Here is a 13,326-nt window from a genome sequence, read left to right as displayed (position 1 = left end):
ATCCCGATGCGTCGCTGGATTTCTTCTGTCGTATGATTTAGGCTGGCTTAGATTGAAATGGTGATAACTTAGATAAGTTTTTATATTTTGAGGAATTCTAAAGCAATAAAATTTGTCGGGTCTGAGAAATTTGTAAATACAGCGATTTAAAATCTGGAGTTTAAAATTTATAACATAAAAGATTTTGCGAATTCATTAGTAGTCTTTCCACGGATATATTAAGACTACTCCGGATGAGGGTACGTGAACCATGAAATCTCAAATATTAACCAACGCATAGAAAATTTCCACCGAAACCGAAATAATGATTTGATCTTTTAATTGGCAGAAAAGTTGTTTATCGAGTTGTTGGTATGACATCAAAACACAAACCACTCTGACCTACTTTTCAAAATTCATTCATCCGTTCTAAAGCTCTTCAAACACACCTCTGGCGTCTCGTCTCAAAATTTTACTCCTACACTCATACATATGTGAAGACCTTTTGTCAAATAAATTTCATCTCCTTCCTACCGGGGCGAGGTGCAGCACTTCAACGGAACAAGACGCCAGAAAGTCATTACGGATTCAGTAGCTTCACAACTGACTGTACGCAAGTAGAATTCGGAACAACGACGTTCAGAGGTTTTTCTTTCTTTTTTTTTTTTTTGGTTGGTTCTCTAGTCTCGTGTTTCCGATAGCATGCTTCGAACAGCTCCATTGCAAACCGCCTCCGGTGCTGTAGTAGAACTCCCGAGACATATTAACATCATTCAAAACGCGTGCCACACACCCAGCAGCACTCGGTTCCGTTTAAGAAGGTACGAACGTGCTGCTCTTCTTGGCATATGTCCGAAAAAATAACTTGAAGAGGGAACAATCCCGAAACGGTTATCCCGTTACTCATCTTTACGGGTTATGCTCCGGGGGAAAAACAATGCAGTACTAAACTGAATCGATATGGGGTCATTTTTTAATTTCTCAAACTCTAGGGTCTAAAAAGCTTCGTTTTGGTTCAAAACTCATCCATGGCTTTTTGCAGAATTTTTAAATAACGTTTACATGAGTAAATTTTATCTTTTAGGTTTGTATGGAAAAATTGAATATTTTGTACTGAAAAAATCAACATTATTTTTGTGGCAAATTAAAAATTCTTTAAAGTAAATTTTCTGCTGAACAACTCTGTCGAAGCTCTTAACTTCGCATCTTATTAGGCAAAAAAGTTATTAGCTGTTTGAAAGGGGTCATCGAGAGCGAAATTAAAAACCTGAATTGAATTAAAAATTTAGGATACAAAAAATGTTAAATCTATCATTTCGGGTTTTCTAGTTTGACATCAAGTCATCCACGTTTAAAATATTTTTTCGCGGTGGTCCCTTGAAATCAGCTTGTCAGCCCATCGTTATGGTCAAATGACTATTCATTCTTTCAACCAAATTGACCGAATGAGCAGTAAATTATTTCTAGGAAATAAATTAGAAACTTACCTGTAATTGAGTGCATTCCGAATGTTGTACTCCCGCAAGGAATCATTCTGCATTGATTTCTCCAACTCAAATCGATCCAGCTGTGAAATCCGTTTGCGAATACTGGTACACTCTGGCTTCTTGTGGCCTTTATGACGATGTTTGCCACCACCCCCACCACCAATCACTAATTTGGAACTTTTCTCATCAACTACTACTGGCTCAGCAGCAGAGACTGGCAACACACTTGTCACTGCACTTTCCGAAGTCGAAGTCGGAATCTTTGTGGCCTCCCCTTCCCGTGGCCCCTCTTCCCTACCCCAATCACTACTTCTACTACTGGCACTGGTCATGCTACTATCGTTGCCAATATCGGAATCATTGGTCAGCAATGTGATATCCACCAAACTGTCCGGCCCTTCATTTCCGGTGACATTGGCCCGAGCCGCAAAGCTTCCGTTGTCATCCTGCTCCTCTTCATCCGAGCTTGTACCATTCATAATCACATCCAGCAGGGCGGCCTGTCGACGGTATCGTACCGAATCGGTCGATTCATATCCGCCAATCTCGTCCTCCTCTTCATCTTCCCCATCAGTGGTAATCCGCCGCAAATAGCGAACAATCAGGTGCTCCAAAGTGGCCCTCAGGGAGCTTCGTTTATCTTTGGCATTGACCCGGACGATGCTGGTGGTGCCGTTTGCCGGTGGTGGTCCAGCAGCCGGTGATCCCACAAAACCACCGGAAGGCACCGGGGAAGACTGGACCGCTTCAACTGTCGGCATCGTTTCACCATTCTTGCTACCATCATGGTGCCATTTCTTCTGCTGTTTGTGCTCGTGATTTCTCCGGAGCGTCTGGAGAAACCGCTGTCCAGCTTCCCGCTCTTCCAGCGTCAATTTGTCCACCTTCCGGGCAGCGTACGATTGGGCCAGGCTAGAATGAAGATAAAATATAGGTATTTTCTTTAGCAAAACGGTCGGTCCGAGGGCATGATTTATTCATTTCGAAAGCTATATATTTTAACCGGGTCCGGGGATTGCATCAACCGGCCACGCAGCAACTTTTTCCTTATTTCCCACGGGGAAGATTAAACTTAACACGGTAACAGTGTCAGCGGGAAAAATGATTCCAATTTTTTATCCAACTCTTATAGAAATATTTGTTGAAACATTTATTGATAGAAAAAAATAAAACCTAAATTTTTGTGCAATTTTTATTTCATATTCATTGAAATGGACATCCTAGGAAAAAGTATTGTATTCTTCAAGAACGCTACACCCAAAAAAGAAGTTGCAAAATTTCAAATTGCATTGCGCCAACGATGATATGATTGCTTTTCCGTCACTCTGTCATAAAAACCTGAGCTCTCCAGCAGATTATGCAGGAAACCATTAGACACAGAGATGCCAATATGCCTGATTTTTCAGGGATTGCCTGATTTTTCGAGGCTCTGCCTGACAACCTGAAAAGCCATTGAATTTCCCTGATTTTTCAAAAAATGCCTGATTTTTGCGAATGTGATGAAAAATGGGTAGTAAGGAACTAAATTAGGTACCATTACTGAAGTTAAAAAGCGAAAATGTGGCTGAATGAAACCAATCGAAAGATTCCCATTAATTCATATCTTAAAAAGGGAATGAAAAGGAATCTTTCGGCTTTGATTCAGTAGAATTATGCAACCAAGTAGGCCCACAACACAGTAAAAATGTAGAGTGATGACCAAAAAAAAAAAAAAAGGTCATCACTTTTAGAGGAATTTCCGTTACTTATGTAGCCTGATTTTGCATGATTTTTATTTCACCAGTTCCCTGATTTTTGAAAATATATGTTGGCAACCCTGATTACACACAAACATTCTATCGAAACAAAAAAAAACATTTTATGGAATTTTCCTCCTACTGGATAATTCATCCCAAAAACGAGAAGAAAAAATACCATCGTTAAGAGTCGAACTCCTCACAATTTTCCAGCATCATCTTGCACATCGGACAGCTTAGCCAGTGTACCACCCTGGTTTGTCAGATGCCCTGATTTGTAAGTAAAACACAGACTTTTGACCCTTCGTCCAGGTTTTACACACTTTCAAAATCGAATTTTGAAGTCAATACAGTGACCGAAATAAGAATAGTACCACTATGTGTATTGCTTGATAAAACACAAATGATTGTAAATCACCAAAATTTTCTTCTACAATTTGTTTTGAATTTTTAACGGATATATCAAGCATAACTTTACCTTTTTTCGGACGTAGCAATTGGCGTTGAGGACCAAAAATATGAAAAAAGGGTGCAAAATAAGAATAGTACCACTTGTTTGTTCAACTAAAAGAAGATTATTTCTAAAAAAATACTGCATAAAAATGAATAATAATATTTCTACGAGTTATTTGAATAGATAATTGCATTTTAAGGAGTTTTCTAGAATTCCAAAGGTTTCAAAGGTTTTAAAAGAGGGTTTTATGAGATGCTCCTCTAGCGTTAAGGGATTTGATGGTTGAGCTTGAATTGAATCGGAAGTTGAGTTGAGCAGGAATTTTTGCGGTGGTATATTCTTGTGCTTGTGATTTTTCACAAATCCGGAAAAGCTTCTGCAGCGTGAAGTCGAAATGATGAATATGGACCTAAATAATCTGGAAAAACAATATGAAGACGACTTGAAACTGGAAAAAGTGTGGTTTACTGAAAATAATCTAAGTTTTTGAATTCTAACATGTTTTTTTCTGATTCACAATAAATCCAGAATGTTTGTTTCATCATTTCACGTCATTTTAGCTTAGCTTAGCTTAGCTTGATTGACTACTCACATCCACCTTAAGTCATTGAAACCGAAATGTCGTTAAAAATTCGGAATCATACCTTTAAAATGATATAAAATTCTTGCTTTCCATAGTTTTCATCATAATAGTACTCAAGCATTTCGAATTCCATTACCGCTGGTGTGGGTCAGTAGAATGAATTCTACATCACCAATGGTTGCTAGGGTAAGTGAGCCTTAACTTGGCATGCTCCTTATCTTGGCATGCCAAAATGCATTTTGGTAATTTATATGTCAAACATATGCCTAAAAATATAAAATAAATCAAACATAAAAGAAAATCGCATTTGCCTACATTCTGCATAGCATTTGTCCGCAATTGAATCCAAATAACTGCGTAATAATTTTTTTTCGCATGACAAACTGGAAGTAAAATTACGATTTTCGCAGAAAATCTGAAATGAACCTACCTTGCTAGTGCATCTGCCATCTTCGGATCGATTTTAAAAACACACTTCCCTATAAAAAAAATTACTAAAAATTACCGTTGGTTACAGCAAAACGTGGCAAAAAATATAAAATTATAACCTATTCCAAACAACGTACATATTTGATCTAAAATTGAAGAAAATAGAAACATTTTTTTCGCCTAATCTTGGCATGAAATTCCACTAATTGAGGTTTGTATGTATGTGTGAGAACGAAATCAGCAGGCAGACGGTAGCCTGCAGTCGGCAGCCGAATCGTCGGCCGTTAGTGCACAGTGGTCTGGAAATTAGAAAGCCGGTCGAAAGTAAAAAGAATGGTTTTAATAACTTAAGAATACCATAAATGTATTTTGGACTATAATCAATTAATTTGTCTCTCAAGCGTATTTGGCATCTTAGTTTTAATGCTTCAAGTGCCTTTTTTTTTTAGCTGCCTTTTTCTTTTGTAAATTTCTAAAACTTTTCCTCTCAACAAAATTTACTACTGAGCATGAAATCAACCGGATCCGGATCCGAATCGATATCTTGGATCTCAACCTTGAAGTTACTTTATCCATACACAAAAAAATCTACATTTGGAAATAAGGTTCAACGTATTTTGATTTCATTTTATTTGTGCTGGAGACGAACATTCGCTGCATATGTGTCGCTTTGAAAGGAATGGTTACAAAGTTCCAATTATGACATTCTAAATATTATTTTAATTAAAAAAAGTAATTACATTACAATGTTGAAAAACTATGTTATTAAGAGCTAAATTTTATTGTTTTCAATTTCATGTGAATTCAAAAATAATATTTTGACCAAGATTGTTTTATATTATGGATCACTGTGCATCAGCAGAGGTGACGACGTTTGTTTCCCGTATGAAAAGAATATGCGAAGGAAGCGCTGCCGAGTTTGGGTGATGATTTTGCATGAGTGCGAGTGGGATGCAGCTTGAATTTCACCCAGCTTGTAAATTTGCTGTTCGCTTCCATTGACTATAGTTCCCAAACGAACGACTGAGATGCAATTTATTTCTATCAGGCTGGCTGTAGGAGCGATAGTTTGTCTTGTTTTGCTATCCGGGTGTACGATTGCTTGAAAATTCCTAAGGGCGACATTTTAAATACATATGATTCAAAGATTCGTTCGCTGACTTGAGTTTTAGCTTTAGCTTGCTGCTTGCCTCGGTCATAATGGTTTTTAAAATGTCTCTCCTCCTTTTATGGGAGTTGAATAAAAAAAAATATGAACATTCACTATCGTATGTTAACTTCAATGGGAACAGATCTATCATGATTTTAAAAAAATTGAACAAACGATTTGTTTGCTCGGTTAATAAACATATTTATGTTAACCAATGCAATATTTTGGAACCTATTTGTTCTAGATCGTCATTCTGATAATAGAAATTTTAAACACACCAAAAACTGAAACAAACAAGTGAAACTTTTTAACGTAAGGTTATAATTCTGCACGCAAATGTCAATTCTTAAAATTGATTGACACTTTGTACTTTCGACTTTTTGAAAATAACACAGAACATTGTTGTGCTTCCTTCCAGGATATTACACTGAAAATCGAAAATACCCAAACTTGAGAACTGCCACCCGCCAAACCTAAGTTCAAGATTGACAACTTAAGTTTGTGAAAAAATCACAGCTTGCCAATAAGCCAAACTTGTCCTTAAAGCGAAGAACTGTTTTTTTGGGGGGTTTTGTTGTAAGCGCATCTGATTCTGTTACCTCCATCGTGGCAGATTTAGGTTTGGGGGGTAAGTTGAAAGCGAAGAACTGTTTTTTTTGGGGGACAATTTTTATTCTCGCTTCATTCGCAGAAAGTCTCACATATACGATGATGTAGCTGCCTCTCTCAACAACTCTCCGGTGGTCGAGCGGTTAGCATCCTGAGATGGTAATCGCAAAGCCATTGCAGGTATGGGTGTGATTCCTGTACCTGGCGATATTTTTTTTTTTATTTTGATTTCCATTTTATTGTGGTATCAGATTTTGGGGGATGAGTTCTCCTTTAAGAGCTTAACTTTGTGCTATGCCACCAATAGCCAAACCTGTAGGGAGGGAATTTCATTCGGGTTGGCGGGGAAAGTTCTCAAGTTTGGGTATTTTCGAGGTTCAGTGTATCAACGAATTCGTGGGGGCTGTTGTTGTATTAGTGAGGAAAATTTCTTTTAGAGGCGGCCAATTTAAGGAACTCATAAAGGGCCACAATTCGGAACGGGGGCCACAATAAGGAGCATTTCAATCAATAGTTTGATCAGATTTATCTCAAATTATCCACCGCTTTAAAGCAAGGACATATTTTTACTACATTTCAGGCTAGTTAGCAATCATATTTGTCGAAGGACTTTTGAAGGTACATATTACAGGAAGACAACAATCATGGGAAATATAGCCAACCATGCCTTAGGGGCCAAGTTCGGGTACATTCACCCTACTCCGTGATTGACCGGTCAAAAGAATGGTGTCTGGGATTGACAACACATTCACAATGAACAAAACTGATGCTCTCTCTTTATACATCAATAACAGCGCCGGCCACGTCCTAGAAGTCAATAGATAGAGAGGAAAATAAGAGAAAGGGATGATAGAATGTAAAATTATGCTTTAGGACCGAGGTCACCTCTGCATCCTAGCAAAACAATTTTTGTAGGGATGGGGGAAAAGGGATATGATCAGGAGACACCTTTGACAAATGTATAGATCTTAGTAAACCTATTTTCCGGTGCTTTCATTGTTCCTTACAAAATGTTTTTTAACTCTACACAACAAAACAAAAAATCAAGAGACATGTACATCAGTTAACGGAAAAATCATAAAACTTGTTGTGAATAATATATATCGGCCCACTAGTGTAACAATCTCTCTATAAAAACAGTGTAGATAAAATAAAAATAACAAATATTTAATTTAAAGTTTTTCTTCAACTGATATTTGTAAGCTACTTGGTACGCGATTGACCACTTTAAACAAAAACTCCTAAGCTTCTGAACTTTGTAGGTTTCCTAATCAAACTTCTGAACAATCATAAAACACCTTTATTTAATAATAATGATGAGAGAGTAAGCTTGGTAGAATTTTCAAATGATTTCTTTCAATTATGATACATTATGAATTTTACAGGTTTGAAGGCCTCAGCCTAACCTCAAAATATGATAGATCAGAATCGATTTTCGAAAAGGGTTGTTGTAATACAACAATGTTGTATGCTAAAATGCGCCATTTCGGGAATAATATTGACATAATCTTCCTTTTAATAAGCGACACACGAATGTTTAAGCTATGTTTTTTGCGAAGTTCAGTCGTGCCTTGTATTTTGAAAATTATCATGTTTTTAATGAATTCTTTTAATGATTTTTAATTTTTTTTGTATTCGTATAGTATAGTATAGTTTAATATTTTTTTCGATTTAATTCTATTGAAGTCTGAAATTGTGCACGAAATAAAATTAAAACTTAAAGCTGACACAAAATGATACCAAAAGATTATAAAATAATATCATATGTCATTATGTTGTATGCTATTTAAATCCAAATATGAAAATGACATTTGTTGCCCAAAAAGCATTTTTGGGCCGGTTCAAAAAAGAAATTAGTATTTAGTTGGATTCGACCCAAGTAACTTTTTAAATTCTCAACTATAATATATTTTGAAGTATCCACAGTAAATTCTTTCAGATAAAAAGGCAAATAACATCTTAGATGAAATAGAAGTCAACACTATAAAAGAAAAATTTCAAATAAGTTCTTGTATGAAATTTATAACTTTTAGAATATTTTGTGATTATTGAAAAATAAATATTATGTTTAAAAATGGTTGGGTCTTACCAATTGCTGCCATAGTTTTTGTAATTCTTCTGCTTCTTATTTCATTTGATGTCTCTTGAAAGACACGTCTGTTGATTCAGATAAAACATTTTGATCAAATGATACACATAGCTAAAATTTAAAACTTGCTAAATTTCCTGCTTTGAGTTCTGCAATAAAATATATTAAAATTTATTTAAAAAGAGTTCATAAAAAATATGTCTGTTTACGATGGAAAAAATAATGACGCCCAAGAAAAAACATGATAATTTAAATAAAAAACAGCTAATGAATGATTTTGATGGAAGATAAAACAAATAATGAAATAATAATACTTAGCTTTTGATATGAGTGTAAAGTTCAGATCTGCTTCGCAGAAAACCAAGGAATACAGATTCCATTTCTATGCAAAACCACGAGTTCACATCCCTGTCGGAGACCTTGGATCTGTCCGTCTCTTGAATATCCGTCCACAATTGCTAAGCTCGAAAGGATCGAAATATCCATTCATCAATATTCTTCAATACCATTGAAACAAAACTAAAACAACAAATTCTCGAAAAAGTTGATGAGCTTGAAAACTGTGCGTCATTTCTTGGCGATGATTACTTTGATCTCTGTTTCATCATTTCACGTCATTTTAATGGAGAAAGTAAGTAGTTCGATAAAGAATTACAGCTCAAATACCAAATTCCTTAGTTCTAGAAGAGCATCTCTTAAAACCCCCTTTTAAAACCTTTGGAATCCCAGAAACATTGTGGTACTATTTTTGTTTCGCTCACTGTATTTATGTACTGATGTAAGATCGGCTTGCTATGGCGAAATCTGTGTTTGTTAATAGTTCTTAAATAGAAAACAACCCAATTAAAAAACCACCAAATTACTAATCTAGAATTAGTAATCGCACTAAAATTAAACCAGGAAAATAAAGAATGAGCATCAAATTTAAAAGTAACCAGGGAATTCTCACTTTTTAAAATTCTTGGTAGTCCCACCTGAAACTAAAACTTCAGAATTTCTAGAACAAATTTAGACGACCAGGCCAGACTACCAGACTGTTTTAATAAATTCACGACTATATTGGTGAAGTTTACAGACGAATAAGGGGTTAGAAGAAAACCTCAAAGAAAAATTACCAAATTTGTTCATTCAACGCTTGGTATGCGCGTCACGAAAATAGAATAATAAGGGGGTATTCAGATACCACGTGGACCGAAAATGGGACTTTTGACCCCCTCCCTCCTCCTCCGTGGACAAGCGTGGACATTTGGGCGGCGAATCCCTACCTTCCTTCCCAGATGTCCACGTGGACTAAACTGAAAATCAAAAATACCCAAAGTTGAAAACTCTCAATCCTCAAACCTGAGTTCAATATTGACAACTCAAGTTTCTGAAAAATTACAGCTTGTCAATATGCCAAACTGGCCCTTCAAGCAGAGAACTGTTTTTTGGGGGATATTTTAAGGCTATGATCATTTAGAATCCGGCAGTTACAAAAGTGTGTATTTTAAAAACTATTCATTTGATCGAAAAACTTTCTATGGAGGAAATGAAGGTGTTAATATGACATTTAATGTAAAAATATAAAAAAAAAATTTATCAATGATTTCAAGAAATACTCAAACTTTTTCATAAAATCTCTTTTTTATCTTTGCACACTTTTTTCAGTAATGTATTGATTTATTTTCTTTACCACAGAAGCGAAACCTTTGCAAAATCATGATATTTTACACAAACTCACCTGGGAAAAGCAATTGGAATCTGGTTGGAACCTTTTCATGAGTAGGCATCTCGAAGAATTTGATCTCTTAAATCCGGTTTTAACATAAATTTTGTTGTCCATCAGAACACATCTGTCATATTGCGTAAAAACCATATGCACAGACTGCGATCTTTGGAACTGATCATTATAAGTTATTTATTTGGTGTCTACTAGTCAGGCAACACTTTTTGCCTGCCGGAAATGGATTTTTTGCATTATTTAAGGAGTCTGCATTCAGTTATCCCCAATAACCATATACTTTTACCATATTTAAGATCAAGGGTTGCACTCCGATGGTTGGTTTGAACTTCGTGTGGATCCTAGGGTGGCTCCTTATACTTCTTAACCATTTGGTCCGAAAAAAAAAATCTGAAAAAATCAACAGTTCATGAGCTCTCAAGTCAACAATGAAGAATTTTCGAGGCGCAAAATGCGTAAAAGGAGCAAATTTGTGCAAAATTAATTTTACCATATCTTTTTGCATCGTAAATATCTCAAACACACGTTAACTTAAAAATCTATCAAAAATAGGCAAGATAACCCTTTTTATAACCAACACAACGCTACTAAAGTTTTGCATATCCGAGCTCTATCAAAGTACCTATCACCGAAATAAAGTGCCCGGATACTAAATGATCATAGCCTTATGTTGGCAAATCTTATTTTACTACCATCATCGTGGCAGATCTACGTTCAAGTTCAAATCAAGAACTGTTTTTGGGGGGTAATTTTTATTCCTGCTTTTATTCTTAGAAATTGATGTAGCAGCTCATCCCAACAACTCCTTGGTGGTAGAGCATCCTTAGATGGTAACCGCCGTGCCACTGCAGGTATGGGTTTGTTTCCCGTACTTGTAGTGATTTTTTGTTTCCATTCTATTGCAGTATCAGATTTTGGGGTATGAGTTCTCTTAAAACAGCTTAGTTTTGGGCTAAGCGGTCAATAGTCAAACCTGTAGGGAGGGAATTTCATTCGGGTTGGTGGGGAAAGTTCTCAAGTTTGGGTATTTTCGAGGTTCAGTGTATTGGTTGCCTGAGGAAATCAAGATTTTCTTTTTGTTGGTAAACAAACTCCATGTTTCTTTTGTTCAGAGGTTTGTTGGTAAACAAAATCCATGACTTTTGCAGTTGCAAAACCAAAATGTTCAAAATGGCTGAATCGGGAATTTTACATGCGGTAACACCTCGTATATATTTATTTATTTATTTATTATTAAATCAACAGATCATATATTGATCCAAATGATATTTTAAAATTAAAAACTAACAACAAATACAAATCTACACTGAACTTAGAACACTAAGAATTCTTCTTCGGAATAAAACCTTCGAAACGTCAAAATCAAAATGTTCTGAGAAGCGGTTAAAAGTCTTGATGACGCCAATTATTGCAGAGTTGGCCCCGTAATTGTTTAGTCTAACAGGAACGAAGAGCTGAAGATCCCGATTCCTCAAACCACGAGGTCGGACGCTAAGTGGAAGAACTTCCAAAAGTGCAGGAGAGTCGATTCTTGATGAAAGCAGATCAGCGACGAAAGAAGCACGAGTGGCGGTCCTGCGGGCTTGCAGCGTGTCGATGTCGATCAGGCGGCAGCGGCTTTCGTAGCTGGGAAGTCGAAAAGGGTCTTGCCAGTTTAAGTGTCGAAGGGCATACCTCAAAAAACGTCGTTGGATGGCTTCGATGCGATCAGAGCCGTTTTGATAATATGGGCACCAAACCGCAGAAGCATATTCGAGGATCGATCGAACCAGACTGCAGTAAAGACTCTTCAGGCAGTAGATGTCCTTAAAGTCCTTCGTCATGCGGAGAAGAAGACCCAGGCTTCTGGAGGCTTTGTCAACGATATAGTTGGTGTGATTCTTAAAATCCAGCCGCGCGTCGAGGATCACACCAAGATCTTTCACGTGTTGAGCTCGAGAGATTGCATCGTTTCCAAGGAAATAAACGGCTGAGAGCGGGCGTCGTTTGCGGGAAAATGATATTACTACACATTTATCACGGTTTAAAGGTAGGCGATTGGCATCACACCAGGAGGCAAAGAGGTTAAACTGGTTCTGCAGGAAGTTCACATCCTCGGAGCCATTGATAGAGTAGTACAGTTTCAAGTCGTCGGCATACGCCAATTTTGGTCAATCGAGGAGTTGCAGCACGTCATTGAAGTAAATTAGGAATACTAACGGCCCTAAGTGACTTCCCTGAGGCACGCCTGATGAAGCTGAGAACTGCCTGGAAAAACAGTTACCCGTACGAACTGTCAATTTACGTCCCGTAAGGTAACTGCGGAACCAGCCAATGAGAGATCCACAGAATCCTAAACGCGCGAGCTTTCCGATGGCAATATCATGGTTCACCTTGTCGAATGCGGCAGACAGATCGGTATAGATGGCATCAGTTTGGGATTTCTTTGCAAAACTTTCATGCACATACGAGGTAAAGGTTAGTAAGTTAGTTGTAGTTGAGCGTTGAGGCATAAATCCATGCTGGTCGTTGGAGAGGTTGTGCTTGCAGAACATGAAAATGGGATCTAAAACCACCAATTCGAAAAGTTTGGCAATAGCACACAGAGCTGAAATTCCTCGGTAATTATTAACATCTTTCCTATCTCCCTTTTTATGAACCGGGAACATGTAAGCTTCTTTCCACAGTGAGGGGAAGGTGGCCTGGTCGAGCGAAGCTTGGAAGATAAGCCTGATAGGAGTCAGCAAAGAAGGCATAAAACGCTTCAGGAAGGTAGCTGGTATCCCATCCGGGCCCGTAGAGAAGGAGTTTTTGAGCTTAGTGGCTGCTTTAGAGATGATTGTGTCCTCGACTGTTATACCGTTTAAAGAAAAGCCCAGTGGTGAAACACTCCTGACGGCGCGATTCAGTTGGTCGTCGGTTATTGAAGATGTATCAAAGATGCTCGAGAATTTATTGGCAAAGAGATCGCAGATTCCGGAGTCGGAGTTCGCCATGATGCCATCTAAGAACATGCAGGACGGTGTTCCAGGTTCATTCCGCTGATTTTTAACGTGATTCCAGAAGGATTTTGGGCTAGTCTTGAGATTTTGCTGAATTCGACGAAGATGG

General features: G+C 37.3%; 1 protein-coding gene across 2 annotated transcripts in view; it reads right to left on the bottom strand.

Annotated features, from left to right (window-relative positions):
* The window catches only part of LOC129748583 (uncharacterized), a 443,445-nt gene that overhangs the window by 384,821 nt on the left and 45,298 nt on the right, over positions 1-13,326 (bottom strand). For both annotated transcript variants that reach the window (XM_055743241.1, XM_055743239.1), the window contains exon 3: positions 1,467-2,378. In XM_055743241.1, the coding sequence (XP_055599216.1) occupies positions 1,467-2,378 (912 nt within the window). The remainder of the gene's footprint in view (positions 1-1,466; positions 2,379-13,326) is intronic.

Source organism: Uranotaenia lowii, chromosome 2, assembly GCF_029784155.1.
Source record: "Uranotaenia lowii strain MFRU-FL chromosome 2, ASM2978415v1, whole genome shotgun sequence".
In the NCBI taxonomy this organism is placed as follows: domain Eukaryota; kingdom Metazoa; phylum Arthropoda; class Insecta; order Diptera; family Culicidae; genus Uranotaenia; species Uranotaenia lowii.
This window is presented reverse-complemented; position numbering and strand designations above follow the sequence as displayed.